General features: G+C 50.0%; 2 protein-coding genes across 3 annotated transcripts; one reads left to right on the forward strand and one right to left on the reverse strand.

Moving 5' to 3' along the window:
- Window positions 1-3312: 3312 nt before the first annotated feature.
- MED9 (mediator complex subunit 9) lies at window positions 3313-17968 on the forward strand. The gene is made up of 2 exons (XM_032176705.2): window positions 3313-3579; window positions 16049-17968. Exons 1-2 carry the CDS (start codon window positions 3356-3358, stop codon window positions 16263-16265), a joined length of 441 nt encoding a protein of 146 aa, XP_032032596.1. The 5' UTR covers window positions 3313-3355; the 3' UTR covers window positions 16266-17968.
- Window positions 17969-19187: 1219 nt separating this feature from the next.
- RASD1 (ras related dexamethasone induced 1) lies at window positions 19188-21373 on the reverse strand. 2 transcript variants are annotated; one of them, XM_032176706.2, is made up of 2 exons: window positions 20619-21310; window positions 19188-20407 (listed from the first exon to the last, which is right to left on the reverse strand). In XM_032176706.2, exons 1-2 carry the CDS (start codon window positions 20902-20904, stop codon window positions 19848-19850), a joined length of 846 nt encoding a protein of 281 aa, XP_032032597.1. In that variant the 5' UTR covers window positions 20905-21310; the 3' UTR covers window positions 19188-19847. The 2 variants fall into 2 exon arrangements, with proteins under 2 accessions (XP_032032597.1, XP_032032598.1); XM_032176707.2 differs by having other exon boundaries at window positions 20251-20333; window positions 20619-21373.
- Window positions 21374-23749: the final 2376 nt, after the last annotated feature.

Consider the following 23749-nt stretch of genomic DNA (forward strand, 5'->3'; position numbering starts at 1 on the left):
TAAAAGATCCTATTAATAATTTTAATATTGATTACTTGTTGAAATTATAATATTTTGGATGTATTGGGTTAAATAAAATGTATCATTAAAATTAGCTTCACCTATGTTATCTCTTTTTTTTTTTTTTTTTTTGAGACGGAGTCTCACTCTATCGTCCAGGCTGGAGTGCAGTGGTGTGATCCCGGCTCACTGCAACCTCCACTTCCCAGCTTCAAGCAATCCTCCTGCCTCAGCCTCCCAAGTAGCTGGGACTACAAGTGTGCGCCACCACGCCCGACTAATTTTTGTATTTTTAGTAGAGTTGGGGTTTCACTATGTTGGCCAGGCTAACCTCAAGTGATCCACCCGCCTTGGCATCCCAAAGTGCTGAGATTACAGACATAAGCCATGACACCTGACCTGTTTTCTTATTTTTTAATATGGCTGCTAGAAAACTGAACACTGCCTCTGCGGCTTGCATGTTTGGCTTACATTTTTATCAAAGGGCAGTGATGTGGATCATTCCTCTTAGCTGCTGTCTGTCTGGGTTTTGTTAATTGGTGAAGTAAGAAGCCCTAAATCTGAATAGTAAGAAGAATTACTATTTACTGTGCACAGATACTTACTCTAAGTGCTTTACAAGTAATGGCCCATTCAGTCTTGCGAGGTGGCATGGCTGCACGAAGTGAGGCTAAGCAATTGCCCAGTCACGAAGCTCCAAGGAGGCTGAGTTGAGGCTGAAGTCAGGCTGCTGGCTCCAAAGCCTGACCTTGTAACCGCTAACTGGACAAGGCCCCGTGAGAAACGGCATAAATCCACCTAAGAAAGCACTGACCTTACAGCTTCCCTTGTGGTGGGGTGAAGTTTCCTTCACCACAATACATTCTCCTTACATATCAATGGAGCATCTGTCTTTCCTGACTTTTAACAGAGCAGGTTATAAACAGACACACATTTGTTGCGGCAATTTCAGCTTTAATGAAACCAGCACAGGCAGTATTTTTCTGACATCCGCTTGCAACATTATGAAGTCAGCTTTACTCTTTGCCACTAATTATATTAACTATTTTTAGGGCAAACTGTCAATGCACCATACTGGTTCATGCTTCCTAGGTTTTCAACTTGTTTTCTTTAGCTATATCTATTTATACCTCAAGTGTTTTTTCTTTTAAGAGGTGTCCTCATTTTTCTGACAACGATATAGTTGTGGCTCATAATTAAGTTATAAAACACGCTGGGAGGGCAAAGATGACGTGTGATTGCCATGGGGATATTATTGATGAATATTGGATTGGTTTTTGAATTCTGAATTCAAACCCACTTTAACATTTTGAATCATAAAGTTACAGAACTGGTAGGGACCCGAAGTCTCTTTAGTGTTGGTTAAGATCATAGACTTGGAGTCAGCAACTGCGCTGACCCTTAGGCTGGGATCTTAACCATTGTAAGTCTTGGTTTTCTCGTCTAGAAAATGGGGATCCTGACATCCATCTTCTAGACCTCTTTTTGTGGATTAAGTGAGACAGTGACTGTAACTCTGTTCCCTGTATCTACTTTTATTCCATGGTAGTTGTGGTAATTACTATTATTATTACTATTACTATATTATCTTTCCCCAGATGACTCCAAGGGTATACAGTCTCTTCAAGCACATCTGGCCTTTTTCTCCTCCATGCTCAACCAGAACTCTTGAACTTTCCCTTAGTTGGAGAGGTCAATAGTTAGAAGGAAGAAAACTCTGCAACCCACTCCCTCCCTTTGCTCTCTCTGTGGGGCACCGTGGGCAGCTCTTGCTGCTGAGAGCTGTGCTGAGGCCCTTTACTACAGAACCTGTACAGCGCACCCTCCAACAGCACTTCCGTCTATGGTCCTACTCCCCAAGGATCTGCCTCCGCACAGCCCTCCCAATAGGCCTGAAAATATCAGCATTGATCCTTTCCCTGGCCACCTTGCTCTTAAGGCTCCTGTTCATCATGCTATGTGGATGTGGACCTCCTTGCCTCTCTGTACTGCCCATGACGATGGATTACAGCAGAATGGGCTCACCAGTTGACAGCTTTCCCCACTCAAGTCTTCTACTCACTAGCTAAGCTTAGGGTGGGTGTCCCCATTGCCCGGAAAATTACTACATAGCCCTCATATCAAACTTGTTTTGAGAAGCATAACCATAAACCCATCTTTGCCCTATGATCCTAGGGAGTCCTCATGCCAACAAGACCTTTTGGGGTCAGCCACGCATGTGAAGTTAGACTGCAGTTTAGGCTGTGCCACGACTCTGAACTAAATATGATTTTAGGGGTGAGGAAACTGGGACCTAGGGGCTTGGGGAACTGGCCCAAGGGTATGGAGAGTACCTGACCTTGTCGTTCTTCCAGGATATGATATTGATGATATTGATTCCTGGCACCAATCCCCTCTACCTTGTATTGAAAGCAAGGACAGCCTGCCTGCAACCACACATACAGGTGGCCATCCAGCAGGTGCATACTAAATGTGCATTGAGTTGGATTATTAGACTCTCTCTAAGCAACCATGCAGCATTGAAGGGACCGCAATCCCTTTGCCTCTGCGTCCTTAGGGCTAAGCACGAGGTCTCGATGTCCTGCACTGTGGGCTGGGCCGGGTTTGGTGCCTCACCCAGCAGATAAGTGCTGTCTACGCCTCCCGCAGGTCCACTGGCTCCTCTCCAGACTTGGGTGCACTGGGCCAGGCTGCGCCTTACTAATCTCAAGTCTTCTTGTGTTTGTGGCTTTGGGGCCCTCTTCATCGTGTAAATAGGAATAAGAAGATTGTTATTTCTGGCCAGGTGCAGTGGCTCACGCCTGTAATCCCAGTACTTTGGGAGGCCGAGACGGGCGGATCACCTGAGGTGGGGAGTTCGAGACCAGCCTGATCAACATGGAGAAACCCCGTCTCTACTAAAAATACAAAATAAGCCGGGCGTGGTGGTGCATGCCTGTAATCCCAGCTACTAGGGAGGCTGAGGCAGGAGAATCGCTTGAACCCGGGAGGCGAAGGTTGCGGTGAGCTGAGATCGCGCCACTGCACTCCAGCCTGGGCAACAAGAGCGAAATTCCGTCTCAAAAAAAAAAAAGAAGAAGACTGTTATTTCTGAAATAAACCCCTATTTCTCACTATTTAATAATTTAACAATCTTGACTCACAACCCAAATCCAGGCACCCCAGTCCCACCCACGGCCCGTTGCCTAGCAACAGCCTCCCCACCCCCGCCTCCGCGCCTTTTCCCGCCGAGTGCCCAGTGCGCACGCTCAGAGCCTTCCTCCACACCCCGCCCCTACAGGGCGCGCGGTGGTGACGTGTAGAGTCCGCGACGCTTTCGGCGAGCCGATCTCTGGGCTAACCTAACCCCGGAGCCATGGCCTCTGCTGGGGTGGCAGCCGGGCGACAGGCGGAGGATGTATTGCCGCCGACGTCCGATCAGCCGCTGCCTGACACCAAGCCGCTGCCGCCCCCTCAGCCGCCGCCGGTCCCTGCGCCTCAACCGCAGCAGTCGCCGGCGCCACGGCCTCAGTCACCTGCCCGCGCGAGGGAGGAAGAGAACTACTCCTTTTTACCATTGGTTCACAACATCATCAAATGGTAAGAACCTAGGAGAGGACCAGGCCCCATACTCCCTCCAGCTTCTCCGCTCAGCCGTTTCAGAGCTGCAAGAGGCCCTGGCGCTCTGGGGCACGCCCCCGTTTCACAGATAGGGAAACTCAGACCCAGAGCGGGAAGAGGCCTTTGCCAAGACCACAGAGACGTTCCATGAGTTAAGCAAACGATTTGAGCCTGAGAGGTGGGAAATCCTTAAGAATGAAGCCAGCTTAGAGACTAAATGCAGACTCTTGTCCAGCGGCTCATATGTGCATCCCAGCGATCTTGAGCAAATTAAATCTCTTTAAGCCTCAGTTTTCTCACCTTTAATGTTGGTAATACTCACTTTAGTTCCTTAGTTCAACAAACTCAACAGATAAGCATCATCTTCCCTGTGCCAAGTGCTACGGGATGGACACAGTAAAAGGGGCCAACTTTTCACCCCCAAAGGTTTCACCAGATAGAAGGAAAAAAAGACATGATTGGGAATAACCCATAATTTAAAAAGATTGAGCGGGGAGCGGTGGCGATGGGAAACATTAGACTAAACAAAAACACAGAAGTTGCCTCAGATGATTAGACCCACCTGTACTGACTTTGCTCTAACAGTACCAAAGGAAATGATTTTCATCCTTTTGGCCAGCCTTCAGGGTAGCCTGAGTTTTCAGAGTGACTCTGTAAAGGAAAAACCAAAAACAAAAACACAAAAGTCTCACTGATCCTCATGTTTGCCTAAATTATTATTATTTTTTGAAACAGGGTCTCGCTCTGTCACCCAGACTGGAGTACAGTGGCGTGATCTCGGCTCACTGCAGCCTCAACCTCCTGGCCTCAAGCCATCCTCCCATCTCAGCCTCCCAAGTAACCGGAACCACCGGCATGAGCCACGGCACCCAGCGAGTTTTTGTATTTTTTGTAGAGATGGAGTTTCACCATGTTGCCCAGGCTGTAAATTATTTCCATTATGTTACTTCACTGTATATCCACGTGACACTAGGTGTAAACCCCTAGGCTTGTAACTCTTACTCAACCATTAAAGACCAAAACAAAGTAAATTAAAAGAAAATTACGATTTCAGTAACATTCAGGTGAACATGAATGTGCTCTTCACTGTTTTACTGAAATGGAATTGTTACAACGTGAAGGTCTTGACTGTTAGTGGCCCACCCACTTTTGAGTTTAAGCAAACTAGATTCACTTGCTGTGGGATGACCTGATGCTCTTCTGCCACTTTTCAAAGAACTACAAAGGCTTTGTTCTCACATTAGACCCTGGCTTCATTTGGCTTCTCTTGGTGTTTAAATACCGTTTATAGGGGCCAGGCGTGGTGTCTCATGCCTGTAATCCCAGCACTTTGGGAGGCCAAGGCGCGCGGATCACAAGGTCAGAGTTTGAGACCAGCCTCGCCGACATGGCAAAACCCCATCTCTACTAAAAACACAAAAATTAGCCAGGTGTGGTAGCGGGTGCCTGTCATCCCAGCTACTCAGGAGGCTGAGGCAGGAGAATCACTTGAATCCGGGAGGTGGAGGTTGCAGTGAGCCGAGATCATGCCATTGCACTCCAGCCTGGGCAACAAGAGCAAGACTCTGCCTCAAAATAAATAAATAAATAAATAATGTTTATAGGATAAGGCAGCCTGTTCAGTTTTCGTGAGCCTGTGATAATGATCACAGACAGAAATACATATGGAGCCCCTGTAATCCTAGGGCAGTGCTGGATTATAAAGGGTTTATTCAGATTAACCCTAGTTTACTGGTTTTAAGAAAAATGTGGAAAAATGAAAACACAAAATGTACACATTCACAAGGACAGCTCTTGAACTCCCCAAGAGTATATTCTTGAGCCCTGGTAGAGCAGCTGGGTTGGGTTGGCCTTAAAGATGTAGTAGTAAATTGTACTAGAGAGAACAGGCTTTGAAGTTAGACAGCCCTGAGTTCAAATCTGTGTACTGACATTTTCTTGCCTTCTAATCTTCATATAAATGCCTAACCTTTCTAGGCCATAATCTTCTTATCTCTAATATGTCCATAGTGGACCTCAAAAGAGAGGTTCAGATTATGTAATAGCTCTATAATGTGCTGACTGGGTGACCTTGGCAAGTAGCTTAGCTTCTCTGAGCCTGTTTTTCTCTTGTGAAATGGGAATGCTTATGTCATAGGATTGTTGGGAGATGTACTTAAGAGCATACCTGTGAAACATAGTGAGTTGATCACATGTGCTTGTCTCTGTTCCATCTAAAAGGACAGAGAAGGGACTTTAAAAAAAAAAAAGCATAAAACCTTCAGACACGGTGGCTCATGCCTGTAATCCCAACACTTTAGGAGGTTGAGGCGAGCAGGTCGCTTGAGCCTGGGAGTTCAAGACCAGCCTGGGTAACATGGCAAAACCCCGTCCCTACAAAAAATACAAAAAAAATTAGCCAGGCGTGGTGGTGTGTGCCTGCAGTCCTGGCTACTTGGGAGGCTGAAGTGGGAGGATCACTTGAACCCAGATCATGCCACTGCACTCTAGCATGGGCGACAGAATGAGACCCTGTCTCAAAAATAAAATAAAAAGCATAAAACCGAAAAGAATAGGACAGGAGATGATTGCCACAAAGTGGATGACCAGGCTAATTCATCTACCAACTCCTAAGCACCTGGCTTGTTAACTATGGCCTATCCCCAGATCTCAGGAACTCTAGTGCAAGGACCCTCTGGAAATAGGGGTGAAGGTGGGTCTAAGAACAGGAAGATTACTTGGAAGTCTGTTTAAGAAGCAGATCCCCACAGTGCTGTCCCACCTCCCATCCCCTCCAAGCGGCCAGGTGACTACCCTTCTTCCAACTTGGCAGATGGTTAAAAGGTTACTCTCCCAAGATTTATTGTTAGGAAGGAATAAGCCAGAGAGTACCTAGACTGGGGGACAGACACCAGGCACACTGCAGGGGTAGGTAGGGGGAGCCATACTGAAAAGAGGGATTAAGAGAAAGTTCACAGTCTGAAGAGAGACCCCACCCGAGCCTTCCCCCACCTGGCTTCTAGTTTGGCAGCCAAAGAGTGGAAGTGCCCTCTCTATGGTGCGTGACCAATTAAGAAAAAAGACATTGAAAAAAAAAAAAAGCCTAGTCAATTAATTCTGAGAAAATGAACAAGCATCACTCATTTGCAGAGCTTCCACTAAGCCCTTTAGTGTTTTATTCTTAAATATATGAGTGGATGGCCAAGGCCACTAAGCATAGGAAGAAACCCCCTGGTAAGAAAGACACGGGTCAGGCGCGGTGCCTCATGTCTGTCTGCAAGCTCAGCACTTGGGGAGGCTGAGATGGGAGGATAGCTTGAACCCAGGGAGCTGAGGCTATGGTGAGCCATGATCGCACTGCTACACTTCAGCCTGGGTGACATAGACTCTGTCTCGAAGAAGGAAGAAAGAAAGAGAGGAGACAGGAGAGAAAGAGAGAGAGGAAAAATGACAAAGGCAAGACAGAAGAGCAGAAAAAGCCATTTGGAGGAAACAGTAGTCACAAAGGAATGGAGTGGTTCTGCAGCTGTAAACATGAGAAGAGGCTAGGATGCAACCTGAAAACCCTCAGTATAGGCGTGTCTTTGAGTTTATAGGTGAATGAGGGAGGAATAAGGGCAGAGGAGGAAGGGAGAGGAGACCTCGTGAAGCCTGGGGGAGTCAGAAGGCTTGGTAAGAGTGATGCCAACAATGAGTCTTCAATTAGGAAAGGGAGGCAGGAGGAAGGTTGGTATAGGAAAAACATGTAAGGACACGAAGCCAAGAAATAGCATCTACTCATGGGAGTCAGCTTCTAGCTTGGTGGTGCTGAGCATACATCCAAGGCAGGAAGAGGGGGCTGGGGAGGAGGGAAGAGCCAGGAAACAGAGTGCAGGGGTCTTCTGAGGGATGGGGAGCTAGTGAAACTGTCAGGCTGGAAGCCAGTCAAGACACAGTCCTGGCGGGTGGAGATGAGGGCTGGGACCATGTCTGCTCCACCCAGGTGGTGCTCTCTGGCCCTGGGTCCCTTCCTTTCCTATAACTTCCCCAATGATCCTTTTATTCTTTGTTTACTTCTTGCATAGGGGATGAGTAAGGGGGTAAAACCTGAAGTAGTGAATTTAGCCTTTCTTGTTCTCATAAAGAATTCAGAGTTTTTGAAAAATTATTTAATAAAAGTAACAACTGCAAGTTTAGAAGTACAGAGAAATGTAAAATGGAAAAAGGTTCCTTCCCCCAAGTCCCCTCACCTGTTAATACTTTCCTAAGTTCCTTCTAGGAATTACATATGAATGTCATTTCAAAAATGTATACAAATTGAGATCATGTCGTACTTGACTTTTTTCACTGATTAGTCTTTTTTGGCCACCTTTCCATACTGCACATAAAGATCTACCTCATTAAGACAGCTGCAGAAAATTGCATCTTGTGGATGCACCATAACTGATGCAACTGGTTTTCTGTTGATGGGCTTCTAGGTGTTTTTCTTATTCTTGCTATTATCAGCAGTGCTGGGGTTAGCATCTTTGTATAGGAGTAAGTTTGTGATCAGATAAATCCCAGCAGTAGAATTGCTGGAGCATAGGGTACAAACATTTTTTATAGTGATAGTTATGCTAAATTTAGAGCACTATGTCTTTTTAGCTAACTCTTTTCCAAAATTCAGCCCTTGTAGACTAGACTGCTTCAGTTAACCTAAAATGGCCTATAAATCTGCCACCCAGAAAGCATTAAACAAAAATTAAAGTTGTAGATGGATTCTACAAGTACCCATGGATATGAAATGGAAAGAGGGCCTCTCCCTTCACTCCTCCCAGCTCCCTTGCAAAGCTGTGTAATACTCCACTTTATAAACGTGCTGTCGTTTATGTAAACAGTTTCTTGCTCAAGGACACCGTCATTGTTTCTGCATTTTGCTGTTGGAATCAGCACTGCAGCAAGCATCTTTGCCTATGCTATCTTGGTGAACTCTTGGTAGTCTCTGTGGGGGTAAATTTCTAGCAATGGGATATGTGAATCTACCGTTTGGGTCACTATGAGCAAATTCAGAAAGAATGCCCTGATCTGTGCTTCCACCAACAGTTTTTGTGTCTTTCCCCATCACCTGCCATCACCATTAAACTTTTAACTTTGGCAAACCTCATAGGTCAGAAATGATATATTGATCTTTCATTAAGTTAGATAAAGCATCCCTTCATAGGCGATTTTATATGTCACTTTTATTTTTCCCTATAAATTGCCCATTTCTCTGTCAGATTTCTTTATGTACAGAAAGGAAATAATGTGTGTCAAATGTACTGTAAATACTTCCCCCAGGTTGTTGCTTTTCTTTTGACTTTGTTCATAGTCATGGTTTTTCTATTTGTTTTTCATTCAGATGCATATAATTTCATGTAGTCAGATTTGTTAAGCCTTTCCCTTATGGCTTCTGAGTTTTGGTCCTACTTAGAAAGGCTTTCCCACTCTAAAATTATAGGTATTGATCTCTTTTTTCTAGAACTTTCATGGTTCCATTGTTTACTTTTAATTCTTTGAGGCTCCTGGAATTTATTTTGGTGGGAAGAGTAAGGGGGCCCCAGTTAGCCACATCTTCCCACTGCTGTTTTTGAATATTTGTTATTTTCCCTGCTTGCAGTGCCATCTTTACCATGCACTGAATTCCCATATGTTTTCTGATCTACTTATGGACATTCTCTCCTTCTCCAGCACCAAACTATTTTAGTTCTTAAATCTTCATGGTACATTTAATTATCTTTTAAGGTTAATTTTTCGCCCTTCCTCTTTCTTGTCAGTATTTCCCTGGCCCTTCCTTTCCCGTGGAGTTTTCTAGCAGCCTGCCTGATGCTAGATCATGCTGCTTTTGGTTAGTGGAACATTTCCTTTTTAATCTGCTTCTTTACTTCCAAGCCTGTTGATACCACTCATTGGCCAGGTCGTTCAGCCTCGCTTTTGAGTATTATAATCAGCATTTAATTAGTCTCTTTGCCTTTATGCTCATTTTATCTTGTGAATGTTATTTGGCTAATTTTTCTTTGTTCTCTGTTCTTTTCAAATTGAGCCCAAACTTAGGCCTTTACTCAGGGATCTCTGCAGACCATCTTCAGATTGCCTGCCCGAATAACCCAACACAAAGCCCACAGAGGGTCCTCTTGCTGCAGGTGCTGTTGGGTGGGCGGAGTCCTCCAGGCTGGCAGACCCTCTAGCCCCTCCACTAGACGTGCCCACAGAAATGCTGCACAGAGTCCTGTGAACCAGAGCCTTTCCTGTACCCCCAGGGACCCGCCTGGTTCTGGGAGTGCTCTGGCTGGGACAGTCCTGCTTGGAGTTGGAACCCATAGCACTTTCCCCTCTTCTAGCGTCTTTCCAGCAGTTGAATGAAAAATTAAACTACACATTTATGTTATTTTTAAAGAATGAGGAAAGGGAGGCTGGGCACAGTGGCTCACACCTGTAATCCCAGCACTTTGGGAGGCCGAGGCGGGTGGATCACGAGGTCAGGAGATCGAGACCATCCTGGCCAACATGGTGAAACCCCGTCTCTACTAAAAATACAAAAATTAGCTGGATGTGGTGGCGCACGCCTGTAGTCCCAGCTACTAGGGAGGCTGAGGCAGGAGAATCGCTTGAACCCAGGAGGCGGAGTTTGCAGTGAGCCATGATGGCACCATTGCACTCCAGCCTGGCGACAGAGTGAGACTCCATCTCAAAAAAAAAAAAAAAAGGAATGAGGAAAGGGAAAAGAAATCACATTTTCATGCCTATAAGAAATATTATAAATCCCAACTTTGAGACTTTCTTGATATATATAGATGCTACATTTTAAAAATGCATCATAAAGGAGTAATGAAATGGGGTTTGTTAGATTGGGGAAAATTATTATTTTTTCCTTCAAACTTAACAAATCGAATCTGAGTTTGGAACGAAGTAGCTCAGCCTAGGCCTTCTGAATTACAGTTGTTGCTGCCTTGCCTGATGGGTTTGGCTCACTTTGTAAGAGTAATCTGTCAATGTTGGGTACTTTAAAAACATTTTTAAAATTCAATGTTTTAATTCTTTACAAGGTCTAAGGCTGCTAGGTAGGTAGAGGGGAGCCATCCTTGCCACCACAGACGGGGCTCAAGTGATGAGCACGCTGTCCGGCCCCTCCACCTTGGCCTGGCCGCTTCAGCAGGTCAGCAAGACCTCAGAGCCCCAGCCAGACCTCTTTCGTGGGAACAGGGTGTTATTGACTGTCTTCTTTCCACTCAAGTATCTATTAATCTGCCCCGGCCTTCCATGCCAGCTGAGACCTGTTCCCGGGTTGTGCAGGAAGCGGCCCCCACTAAGTGCCCACACTGGCTTCCCGGGGATAGTCCGCACACAGTTACTGCAGGCCTCTGCCGTTCACTTTCTTCTCCCTCAGCCACACCCCAGGGAGCAGGATGAGCGGCCACAGATAGGGGGTGTTCATAGACTGCTCGCAAAGGCGTTTCCCGTTTGCCTAAAAGCCTCTTCACTCCTCTGGCATGTCATTTCCATCCGCTCAGCATGACTCATAACCAGAAGGTGGGCCCCAGCAGAAGGCAAGCCCCACGAAGGCGGGCCTTCGCGAGTCAGCACTTCCTTAGTGGGCGTGAGAAATGCCAGGCAAGCATTTACATGGGTCCTGGGAAGGGTGGGAAGCTTTGCCTGGGAAGGCTGGAGGTGCTTGTGGTGGCACTGGGGGGTCTCCTTCACAGTTTGAATTTGCCTGAAAGGTGTTGTCTATGGGTAGGAGGCCATCTGGAATTATTTTATTTTTTATTTTTGAAATGGAGTCTCGCTGTCGCCCAGGCTGGAGTACAGTGGCGTGTCTTGGCTCACTGCAATCTCTGGCTCCCAGATTCACTTGAATCACTTGATTTCCGTGCCTCAGCCTCCCAAGTAGCTGGGACTACAGGCACACGCCACCACGCCTTTGTAAAAAAAAAAAAAAAAAAATTGTATTTTTGGTAGAGACAGGGTTTCGTCTCTGTCTACAGGCACACGCCACCACGCCTTTGTAAAAATACAAAAAAAAAATTTTTTTGTATTTTTAGTAGAGACGGGACTGGCCTCAAGTGATCTGCTCACTTCAGCCTCCCAAAGTGCTGGGATTACAGGCATGAGCCACCGCACCGGGCTGCCATCTGGGATTTTTAAGCAGCATAGTGACCTGCTCAGAGTTGGGTTTCTAAAGGTGGGTGGGGCAGAAGTGTTTCAGAAGAGGGGAGGACCTGGGTCCACAGGAAGGCAGTAGCAATGGGAGGTGGCTGGTCTAGAGGAGATGGAGCTGGCAGGATGGTGGCTGGGAGAAGGGGGCACACAGGTGTGAGTCTAGGGGTCCTAGCGCAGCCAGTAGAGTGTGTAGGTGGGACTGCACCCTCCCCCTGTCCCCTGCTGACAGCAAGTCTATGCTGGACATTTGCCATCTGCCAGACTCCAGGCAGGAGCGACTTGGTAACTGTGGAGGGAGGAAACTCAAGTGCAGGAAGGAAGGCTGGCTGGGGAGGTGCTCCCTGTGTCGAGGGTTCAAGAGTGGATGAACACGTTCAGGGCATTTTGTAGGGCAGTGATTTTTCATACTCCATTTAGCAGAGGCACCTTTTGTCACTCTTTGCTAAAAAGAGTATTTTTTACATGTAATGCTGTGAGCAGATGAAAGCAAGGGTGTGAGTTCAAGGCCTCCCTCTCTGGAAGGCCTCATAGGTCTTGGCAGAACTGGAGCAGAGAAACACAGTTGATAGGTAAGTAGTAGCCAGTATCATCCAGGGCAGGAGGGAGAAGTGCGTCCTCCGTGGCTACAGATAATCTACATCAGTACAGTTTTTTTTTGGAGGACATTTTGGTAATATCTGTCAAAAATTTAAATATATGTAACCTTTGACCCAGAGTCCCTACTTTTAGAAAATGATCTTACCAAAATACTTGCACAAGTACATAAGGGTATAAGTACAAGATGTTCACTGTCATTCTAGTACAGTACAACCACCCATGAATAGCCAGGGTAATTTCACTGTCTAATTGTATATGTGTTAACATGGAAGGACATCTGAGGTGCCTTGTTAAGTAGAAAAAGCAAGAATGAGAACTATGGATGGTCACATTTCTGTCAAAACAAATAAGAAAAGTTTGTGTGTTTTGTGTGCTGTTGTATATTTCAAAACCATCTGAAACAGTGGACACCACATGTTAGCAGAGGTTATCTCTGGAACAAGGGGTTAATGAGATTTCCCTTTTCTAAGCCTCAGTTGTCTGTCATTTTTGAATTTTTTCCCTCAAGTACCTATTACTGTCATTTTTTTTTTAAAGTGATCTTAGAAAAATGAAAGCCACTGGAGTTAGTACGGTGCGAGGAGAGCCTGTGGGCAGAGGAGTGGACTGGTAAGAGCTGGTCTGAGGGCAGGGCAGCTGGGACAGTGGAGTGTGAGGCACGGTGCATGGAAGTTGTGAGGAAGAAGAAATGGGAAACTGAGTCAGATGCCACCAAAAGGTCAAAAGAAATGACTGTCAGATTTGGGAGGAAGTCTGTGTCAGTGGCTCTAGCATAGTTATTGGCCACTTTGCATTTGTACTAAAGCATCCATACTAAAAAGAAGAACCACAAAGAAAATCAGGGCATGATTCTCAGACACCTGCCTAAACCCTGTGATGTTTCCCTGTGAGTCTGGTGACACGGATACAACTGTCTGTCAGACATGGGAAGGATGCTCAGAGGATCACCCCTGGCGGTAGTATTTTTGTCCACTCTTTAAAAAAACCATAGTAGGGGGCTGGGCGCAGTGGCTTACGCCTGTAATCCCAGCACTTTGGGAAGTTGAGATGGGCAGATCACCTGAGGTCGGGAGTTGGAGACTAGCCTGGCCAACATGGAGAAACCCCATCTCTACTAAAAATACAAAATTAGCCCGGCGTGGTAGCTCATGCCTGTAATCCCAGCTACTCAGGAGGCCGAGGCAGGAGAATCACTTGAACCCGGGAGGCGGAGGTTGCAGTGAGCCGAGATCGCACCATTGCACTCCAGCCTGGGCAGCAAGAGTGAAACTCTGTCTCAAAAAAAAAAAAAAAAAGAAACCACAGTAGTTGGGACCAAAGTGCTCTGACCTTGCCTTGTTTGTACGACGTTCATCCTCCTTGACCTAGTGGCTTTTTTCATTCCTTCTATAGTTGGCCGATGACTAACCTTGAACACAAAGGCAGGCCCACTTAGAGCTTTCTGCTTTTATTCGCTCGGTATTTGGGCCTGTCCCTTTTCTTTTGGCTTGAATATTTCACAGTCATCCTGGCTTAGCAGGTGCCCACTTCTGAATAGCATGTTCTCTTCACTCCAGGAGTTCCGTGCTATTTACCTCCACCAACTAGGGCAGTTGGGCTTTGCAGAGGGGCCTCCCTGTGGGCTGCGTGGCCCCTTTTGGCTCAGCTGCCCTCCAGGCAGCTTGTCTTACAGCTCCTTTTTTATTATCTGAAGACTGTCTCCTTTCCTGAAAGTTCACCAAAGAACAGGCAACCCTTGCGATTTGGGGATTTTCAGAGATGAGCATCTTAAACATGACCCACTTTCAACTTTCAGAACTAAATTTTCTTCTGGGCCAGGTTATGTTTGCTTCAAGAATGGAATTATCTGTCATCCAAATTTCTATTTTAAGTACTTTTTTGTTTGTTTTACCATGTCCTTTGAGACTCATGTGATGTGAGTCGGTTTTTTTAAAAACTATATTTTAATTTTAAAACTTCCTTGGGACTTAAATTCGTAACAGTATGTTAACACGCATACTATTTCAGAAGTCCAGATGGTTTCTGTCCACATTTGTGGATCAGAGCTGAGACTTCAAAGAATTAAAATAAAAGACGTTCCCTATTTGCTTCCTTCCAAAGGATTTTTAGTTCTCATGAATACCAGTTCATCCTCTCTAGAATCTGAGATAAGGTATACTGTTAATGGTGTCTCTCAGTTGAGGGCATCATTTCCTGGCCTCTCATTTCCTGGAAGAAGTGATTGATTCTCCATACCCTCCCTCTGAGTTTAGAGCTGTTGGTAAATACTGAGCTGGCCGTGGTGGCCATCTGATTTGCAAGGTGTGAGACGTAACTGATGGATCGCCAGGAAAGATGGATATTCTGCCTGCGTAAGCAGAGAAATGATGAATAGTAAACATGAATTAGCACCATCTGGGTTGAAATTTCCCACTACGGATGAACATTTATTTAAAAAAATTAATGATCATTGACAGTTTTTCCCTCTTATGCCTCGATGGCTTACTTTCAGAACAGCTTACTGAATTGCCTTTTAGTTTTGGTCTCAACCACTTGTTTTCAAAAGCTCATCCACTTACTAACTTTTAAAAAATGTATAGGAAGCTGGGTGTGGTGGCTCACGCCTGTAATCCCAGCACTTTGGGAGGCTGAGGCAGGTGGATCACCTGAGGTCAGGAGTTCAAGACCAGCCTGGCCAACATGGTGAAACCCCGTCTCTATTAAAAATACAAAAATTAGCCGGGCGTGTTGGCACACGCCTGTAATCCCAGCTACTTAGGAGACTGAGGCAGGAGAATTGCTTGAACTGGACCCGGGAGGTGGAGGTTGCAGTGAGCCGAGATCGCGCCACTGCCCTCCAGTCTGGGCGACAGAGTGAGACCCTGTCTCAAACAAACAAACAAAAAATGTATAGGAGCAACTGCCAGGCTGTTTTTTTGATCTTAAGAGAGATTGTTCTTGCCTCGTTTTTCACTGAGTAGGACCTCTGTGCAGCTAATAGCTGTGAGATGGAGCGAACGGTCTGCCTTGAAAGTGAACTTGACTCAAAGACAAGGACTGTCCATGACCATGGTAGAAGAGAGCCTGTGTCTGCTGAGACATTTAAATCAGTTCCATTTTAACTAATTTAACATTTATGAACAGCTCTGTGGAAATTAGTCTTTATGTTAACAGGTTCAAGCCAGCATCAAAACCTCAGCTAAAATTAGCTCTTGCTAGCTGGTAAAGCCTCCTGATTGGCCTAGAAATGGCTCCAATTAGACAAAATTTCGTATTTCAGCAAGTTTTGTTTGGCATTTGTCACCTGATATTGGTATTGGTTTGTTCATTGAACCAACATGTTCATGAGCTTATTTGCCAAGCATTCATTCTTCCCATGGACATCTCTTGAGTGCCTGCAGTGCCCTACACACTGGGCCGGGGGTAGAGAGGGAGACACCTGTGACCAGGCAGACACAGTCCTTGACCTCACAGAGTGACAGTTGACTTGACAGAAGATCTAGAGTGTCTGTGTGTGATCTGCAAGTGTGCTAGGCCTGGGAGCTCTTTGCCAGCTGCCTAAAAAGGAACCCATCCCTGCCCTCTGGGGGTGGACAGCCTAGTCAGGGGATAGACATATAAAACGAAGTGTTCTAAAAGCTATGGCAGGAATGACAGCCAGCTCTAGGGGGTGCAGGGCAGGAACGCCAAGACGTGTATCAAGCTGTGAATGCTAACAGCTGTTCTTCTTCCCCCACAGCATGGACAAGGACAGCCCGGAGGTCCACCAGGACCTGAACGCCCTCAAAAGCAAATTCCAGGAGATGCGCAAGCTCATCAGCACCTTGCCCGGCATCCACCTGAGCCCCGAGCAGCAGCAGCAGCAGCTGCAGAGCCTCCGGGAGCAAGTCAGGACCAAGAACGAGCTTCTGCAAAAGTACAAGAGCCTCTGCATGTTCGAAATCCCCAAGGAGTAGAGTGAGGCTGACTTCCTGAGAAAGAGGGGGAGCCAGTGGCCTGTCTCCCTACTACCATCCCCAAATGCTCCTTGGGGCTTGGTTCCTGTGGACCCCAGCCCAGAACATCAAGCTGCAGGGGCGGGGCTCCTGTGCTGCTGCGCGCGTGTCGCCTGTGTGGGAGCCAGCGCAGAGCTTGGCTGCGCCGGGGCTTCCTCGTGTAGATCCATATGTCTAGATGCATAATAACTGGAGTGCCTGCTGGTGGAAGTCAGAATGCTCCTGAGGCTGTGGAGGGGGTGGAGGACTCTCCCCTGCCTCTGGGGAGGGGGCCATCTGCTGCACCCGGCCCCACTGACAGATCTGAAGAGCACACTAGGAAGGGAGGTGGCTCCTCTTTGCTTCCTTCCCTCTCTCTCCTCCCACCCCCATAGGATCAGTGTGTACCAGGTACACATTGTTCCTGTTAACAGCAGCTTCTTGAAACCTTTGCATAGAATTCGCTGGACGAATTAAGCCTGCACTCATATGGCATAGAACTGTGAGAGAATGTTTTGAAAGGCCAGAGGGTGGCCTTTTTCCCCAAACAGTTTGGTTCCTTTTATGTTTGAGCCAGTGAAGGGAACTATGCTGTGGGGGTGTCAGCCTACAGCCCTGCCAGGCAGCCCCTGGCTCCAGGTTCCCTGCCTCCTAGCGCTCTCCTTGCCTTCAGCTCTTGCTCCCTTCCTTGTTCGTCACCCTCAGTCAGTGCCCAAGAGTGGCCAACGCGCTTCACATCTGCAGTGCTTCCCCAGGGTTGCCAAGGGGCCGTCCTTTCCACGCAGGCTGGAAGAGGTCTTCAGGTGAACGGACCTTCCCCCTTCTGGCATTTCAGATTCCCATTGCTCTGGTTAAAAGGTCTTTCCCTCGTGGCCTTCGCACTTGCGGCAGCAACGTGTACTACACTGCAGAGGAGTTCAGTGTTGAGAGAGAGGCAACCCTGGGGGCCAGTTCAGGTGGTCCCCAACCATGAGCTAGGTCTGAAAGTTACACAGCCAAGTTTGAGCTCTTAGAAGTTGATGAGCAGCCCTCATTCCCCAGCTTCCCTGATTTTTCCAGATGGGACATTTTATTTGTGTGCTCTCCCTTGACTGTCAGATTGAGGTAAGAGCAGTTCTCTCCGTTGCCTCTCGAGGAGGAGGTGCGAAGTCCTGGAGTATTGTTTGGGTCTAGGAATGGGCACATAACCTGCACTGACCAGTTGAGGGGCTTAGCAGATGCCTGCCAGCTGACCTTGTTGGCAGGAGGATTGGGTGATGTTTTTAGCAAAGCTTCCATTAGTGTAGACCTGTAGCCAGCTGTCAGAAGGTGGGTGGCATATTGGGGACCTGGGAATGTGTGAAGGAGGAGATCAAATTTCAGTGGCTTTGGACAGAAAAGAAGGCTCTGGATTTAAGCGGGTGGTCACCTGTGAGACCAGGTCTACCTTGGGACTGTTATTTAACTGAATCAGTTATTTCCTTGACATTTCACAGTAGTGGGTGGGCCAGTTTTAAGGCTCTGACAGATACCATGAAACATGAAGCACGTGGAACTACAAGACCCCCGGGGTCTTTCTGAGTGCAAGGCTGAAATGGACAAGGGCTCCTCACGGGGGTGGAGGGAGCCAGAGCCTGCCTTGTGTTCCTTTTTTGACTTGTGACATTTTTCAAACACATAATTAAAAGGACTTATGCTCTGCTGTCTCAGGACATCATGCTTTTTGTACTGAGAAATTCATCGTGGGATGGCTGTCAGATAGTTGAGAGGAAAATGTTTCTCACTGTTCAGACAGAGAACCACACCTCTGCTCCTCACCTCCCTCCGCCCCAGCACACACACCTGCTGAACCAGTGTGGAACAGGAACTCTCTCCTGGCTGGCCTCAAGGGCAGTTTGCCTGGCGGGTCATCCCTGCCCCTGCCTGTCACGGGCCCCTGGGCTGTCCTTAGTTGCCTTTTATTTTTGGAGGGGGGAGGTGGGGGGTGCCTCTTGGTGACTGGAGGCGGTTCAGTCCTGTGGGGAGCCGCCCTCAACGGAGCAGGGTTGAAATCCTAGGACGATTTTGAGTGTCTCTCACAGGGCTGAGCGCCCTCTCAAAGCCACCAATTACTTGGATTACTGGGTGGCCGGCATTTGTGCTAAGTACTTTTCAAACATCACACTTAATCCCCACAGCGAGCCCATGCCGAGGGTGTTCTCTTCTCTCTTCCTGGGGTGAAGAATTAGAGGCTTGGCAGGTGTCACCCACCAACAGGTTTGCAGTACTAGTGGCAGAGAGAGTAGTGTTCTGGGGTGCCTTAGCCATGAGAGGAAGACAGCAAGGCTGAGGGGGGATGGGGCTCCACACCTGGCATGAGCACTTCCTGGAGCTAGAGGGGAGCAGAGGCTGAGGAGTTAGCTGTTTCCAGACAGGGTGGCACCCTGAAGTGAGGGGGGCGCCAGGATGGTCCTGCTTCCAGATGGAGTCTCAGGCTGTTTCCCCAGGGGCCTGAGTGATGCCTCCAACAGTCTGAAAGTTTGCCTGGGCCCACACTGAGTCTGGTGACGAAATGGCTAGGCACAGTTCCAGTGGCTTTTACGCTGAAGAATTCAGAACATTCTCTCAGAAAATGAGGCCTTTTGTCATCGAGCCCAAAGAAAATTAAGCGGGTGGATGGCTAGAAAGAGTTCGTCTCCGGGGGGGACCCTGAAATCCTTTATATTTGTCCTAGTTTTCTAGGGAACCATCCCCTGCATAGATGCCCCAGGCATCTGGGGCTTTTCTGGCAGCTGAAGCTGCTTTCAGAAGGCCAGGGTTATTTTCCAGTTCCGGGGAAGGTAAGTTCTAGTTCCACCTAAGTCAAAGCCCAGCCCCTTCCTTCTCCCCACCCTTCCCCGCTCCAACCATCTCTAAAAGCAAAAACAAACAAAAAGAAAAACTGGTTTTTCCATTTTAAATTTTATTGTATATTAAAAAAACAAAGCAATAACTTTAAAGACCTCACACACACACAGTATAAACACCTGGGTAAGGTTTTGTTCGTGTCCATGTTGACACCGGAACTACCGTTAAAGTGCAAGTTTTGTGTTCCTTCGTGCAGTTTCACTCACATGTAAACAAGTCACTTGGCTATGATTTGACCCACGCCCCCCCCCCCTTAGTTTCGGGAGGGCAGAGGCTCTACCGGCTGTCATGGCAACCCGGAATCACAGACAAGATAATGCCCCGTGGGTCCTGACCCTCAAGCGGGCAGGACGGTTTCTTGAAGCCTAGCAGAGGCTGGATAACTTCACATCCCTCCCCCACCCCGCGCTCACTCGTAGGTCTTTGAGAAGACATCCACCCTCGGCTGGGCCCTCGCCCCCCAAGTTACGGGGGTGGCGGGCCTCAATGGAGGGCCGGGGGTGGGGGAATAGTCCCAGTCTTGGCCAGTTCTCTTTCCTTTCGGAGCAGATGACCGTCCCTTCTCGGTTCAGTGGCGCCTCCCCAGTGCTGGGGGCGGATCGCGGGGAGGGGAGACGCCAGTCCGCGCGCTCGCGCGTTGGATTTGACTTTTAAACAAAAAGGTCCTCTTTAGGTTGCGTCGCCGGCGCGGCGGGGCTCCTAGCTAATGACGCAGCGCTCCTTGTCCTTGGCCTGGCTGCCGGCGCTGGCCTTCTCGCGGATGTACATGAGGTCGCTGTGTACGCTGGGCCGGCGCGCGAAGGGTGCCACGATGCCGAAGGCGTCGCCCGGGTCGCCGCCGCCGCCGCCGCTGCCGGCCCGCAGCAGCTTCTTGTTCCGCAGCGCCTTCTTGTGCAGCACGTCGCAGTACTGCACCGAGACCTTGCGGTGCAGGTCCGGGCTCATCTCGCTGGGCAGCTTGGCCATGGCGAAGAGCGCGCGGAACATCTGGTCCAGGCTGCTGTTCTTCTTGGCCGAGATCTCAAAGTAGGCGCAGCGCTGGGGGTCGTCGCCCACCAGCTGCTCGATCTCGCGCTGGTCCACCTCGCGGTAGAAGTCCCGGTCACCCTTGTTGCCGCAGATGACCAGGGGCACGTCCACGTTCTCCTTGGTTTTGTTCTTGAGGCAAGACTTGGTGTCGAGGATCTGCTGCCTGAGCCGCTGCACCTCCTCGAAGGAGTCGCGGTTGTCCAGGCTGAACACCAGGATGAAAACGTCTCCTAGAGGGGGCACAGAGAGCAGAAAAGGAGAAGGTGAGGGTGGCCGCCCAGGGGACAAGTCGGGCTGACTTTGAGGCCGCGCGGGGCGCGCTAGCTTCTCTAAGCGCGAAGCGCACTACTCGGCGCGCGGCAGCAGGACCGGCGCTCGCGGGGCGCCCTGGCAGAGGGTTCCCCGCCCTTCCCTCCCGCGCCTGCCCGGCCTCCGGCTCACCTGTGAGGATGGAGAGGCGCCGCATGGCGGGGAACGGGTGGTTGCCGGACGTGTCGAGGATGTCGAGCTGGTAGACCTCGCCGCGGATGGAGTAGAACTTGCGGTGGAAGTCCTCGATGGTGGGCGTGTAGGCGTCCTCGAAGCGGCCGGTGAGGAAGCGCGACACGATGGCCGTCTTGCCCACCTTGGACGAGCCAAGGATGACCATGCGATAGCAGTTCTTGGCCGGGATACTCAGCTCCGAGTCGCTCGGGCACATCTTCTTGATCATCGCGGCCAGTTTCATTGGGCAGAGGGGCCGCGAGGGCGGGCGCGGGGCCGAGAGAAGGGTGGAGAGCGGCCGAGGGGCGCTGCGGTGGCGCGCGGGGTGAGCGGCCGGAGGGCTCTCCTCCGGCTGGGCGCGGCTCGGGCTGGGCTTGGGCTAGGCTGGGCTCGGGCTAGGCTGGGCTCGGATCGACTTCTCCCAGAATCTGAGCACAGGCCGCTTGCTCTGGCTTTGGCGCCCGGCCGCCGCCCTTATATGCAGCCTGCTTGGCTGCCCCGCCCCGGCCCTCCCAGCTCGGTGCGTCACGCCCCGCGGGGCCCGCCTCCCCCGCACCGGCTCCCAGCCCTGGCGACCTCGCCGCCCGCTGCCTGGCTCCTGCTCTCTGGGCGCGGGGGCTGGGGGGAGCAATCCAGGGTCGGGCTGAGACTAGAGGCGCTCCGACTCCACTTTTCCACTGCCGCGGGCTCGGCGGCCGCAGGGGCGTCGGGGTTCTGGTCCCGGCGGTGCCCCTGTCCCTCTGCGACTTCGGGCAAGGACCCCCCTTCCTGCACCTCCCGCGCGCGTACACTTACTTTCTTTGCTTCTCAGTTTCCCCAGAGAATAGGAATCTAGTAAGTAACCCAGTAAGCGCAGCAGCGTTTGCTGGGTGCTTGCGCGGACCGTATATTGCAGTCCTCAGAGCACAGCCCTAGCCCCAGCCCCCTTCCGCTCCGGTCCCCAGCCGGGCTCTTGTTCCCGGGAGGCGACCGCCGAGCGGACGCGGGGTTTCGGTGCCTCTGGCGCGGAGCTCGGCACCGCGCGCTCTGGCCGCCAGAGGGCAGCAGAGGGCCCGGCCGGCGGCTCCGGGAGGCTGGCGGGTGCGGCGGGCAGAGCTGGAACAGAGGCTAGGAGCAGGCGGGTTGGGAGTGGCAGGGATGGAGCGGGGGCCTCAGGGCGCCAGGCTGGGGCCCAGCAGGAGCGGTCCCCAACCCCGCGCTCTGCTGCAGGCTTCAGCCTGCTCCTTTCTCCCAGCCAGAGATGCTCTGTGGCATGGAGGGCTCTGCAGCCAGCGGCCCACCCCCTCCATCATAGCATTTTGGGCTTTTACTGTGCGGCGCGTGGGCCGACGTTCTCATTGTCTAGCTGAGAGAGCTGGAGCTCAAAGCCACAGCGAGCCCAGGAAGGCCCTGGGAGCACAGCACAGCCTCTTGCCTTCTCCTGGGCCTCAGTTTTCTCTTCTGGAAGATAGTGATTCTGGTTCTGTGATTAAGGATGAAAACATGCAAATGCTTTAGGAGGGCAGGGCCTGGTAATAGCAATAGCAACAATAACAGTAGTATTGACCCATGGGGCCTGGTGGGGGTACTGTCAAGAGCACACCAGGTTGATCAGTAACCAGGAGTGGGGTGATGTTGCGCAACATTGGCAACAAGCTATCTGGAGCCAGCTCCTCAGCCCTGAGCTCTTGAGGAAGTCACTGCTCCTCAAGGGAAGCTGTGTGCTCAGTGTTTTGCTTTGGCCACGTCTGACTTAGGAGAAACCTAGGAAGCCATTAGCTGGCACCACCGGCCCAGCTGTCAGGTGGTGGTGGTCTGTGGGCAGTGCTGTGGGTGCCATACCACCCACCCCATGCCTACCCACCTCCCTCCCACACTGGCACTTGCTGTAGGGGCTGCTGCAGGACACCCCTAACTTGTTTCTCAGCCCAGCTTGGCCCCCATCCTCAGAGTCCCTGCATCTCTCCCAAGCCTCACTCTTACTGTCAGATATTTCAAATGCACGCATCACACAGTGAGCATCCAAGGGCTCATCAGTGGCCCTGGCCTGGCTCTGATTCCTGGTGTCACTTATGCAGCAGTTATCTGACAGGCCAGCTGGGGCTGGAGCCCCGCCATTCTTGGTTCCTGCCCCCATCTGAGGTATGTCTGCCAGAGTCTGGGAGAAGGGGAGAAGGAACTGAGCCCCAGCCCTGGATATAGGGCTGCAGTGGTGCAGGGTGTTCATGCAGAAAGCAGCCAGTTGAGGGTACATGGGGGGGGCTCAGTTAAGGTATAGACCTGAACCACCTTCAGACGGAGCACCGCCTTCCTGTGCCTCCCACAGCGGCACTGCATGGGCAGCCGGGCTCTAACTTGGGATGACTGATGGCCAGGGCTATAGTGAAGGTGGACCCCACACAGCCATTGCCTCCTGGGGCTCTAGTCCCAAGAGGGTCCATTTGAGACGAGCGGAGGGCCTGAGGGTCAAGGATCACAGCCCAGCTCTCCCCTGGTCAGTGTCCAGGCTGGCCTCTTAAATCAGGAACATGACACTGGCAGGCACCGATCTAGCCTGTGTCCTCAGCCACAGTGATTCCTAGTACCATCTGTGAATGGCCGTCTGCCCTACGGATGCTGGGTTGTGAAGACCCAGGCCCACCTGCCATTCCCATTCTGAATGCCCCAGAGCGCCTCCTGTCAAGGAGGTGGCCTCTGGGACTTTACTCTCTCAAGCAGCAAGCCAACTTCCTTGTTTCCACCCTCATCTTTTCTTTTAAAAAGGCATCTCTTTCCTTTTATTACAAAAGTAATAAATGCTCATGGTTTTTTAAAAATCCAAACTATTTCAGAAAGGACCAGAATGAAGAAGCACTGGGATCAGGGCCTCTCTCGGCCACACCCAGGACAGCCTAGCCACCAATTCTGTGGGGTGGCATCTCCTGATGTCCCCACATGGCCAGACTCCCAACTGCATGAAGGAAGTCTTACCCCGATGCAGCCTCTGCCACCCAGCTCTTTGTTCATGCAGGTGCCCTTTTTCCTTCTTCTGGGGTTTGCCTGTGTGACTTTATACCAGGCCCTGCCCTAGGCTGGCTAATCAGAGTGGCCGGGGAGGACCGGGGGCTGGA

This window comes from Hylobates moloch, unplaced genomic scaffold, assembly GCF_009828535.3.
Source record: "Hylobates moloch isolate HMO894 unplaced genomic scaffold, HMol_V3 SCAFFOLD_15, whole genome shotgun sequence".
In the NCBI taxonomy this organism is placed as follows: Eukaryota; Metazoa; Chordata; class Mammalia; order Primates; family Hylobatidae; genus Hylobates; species Hylobates moloch.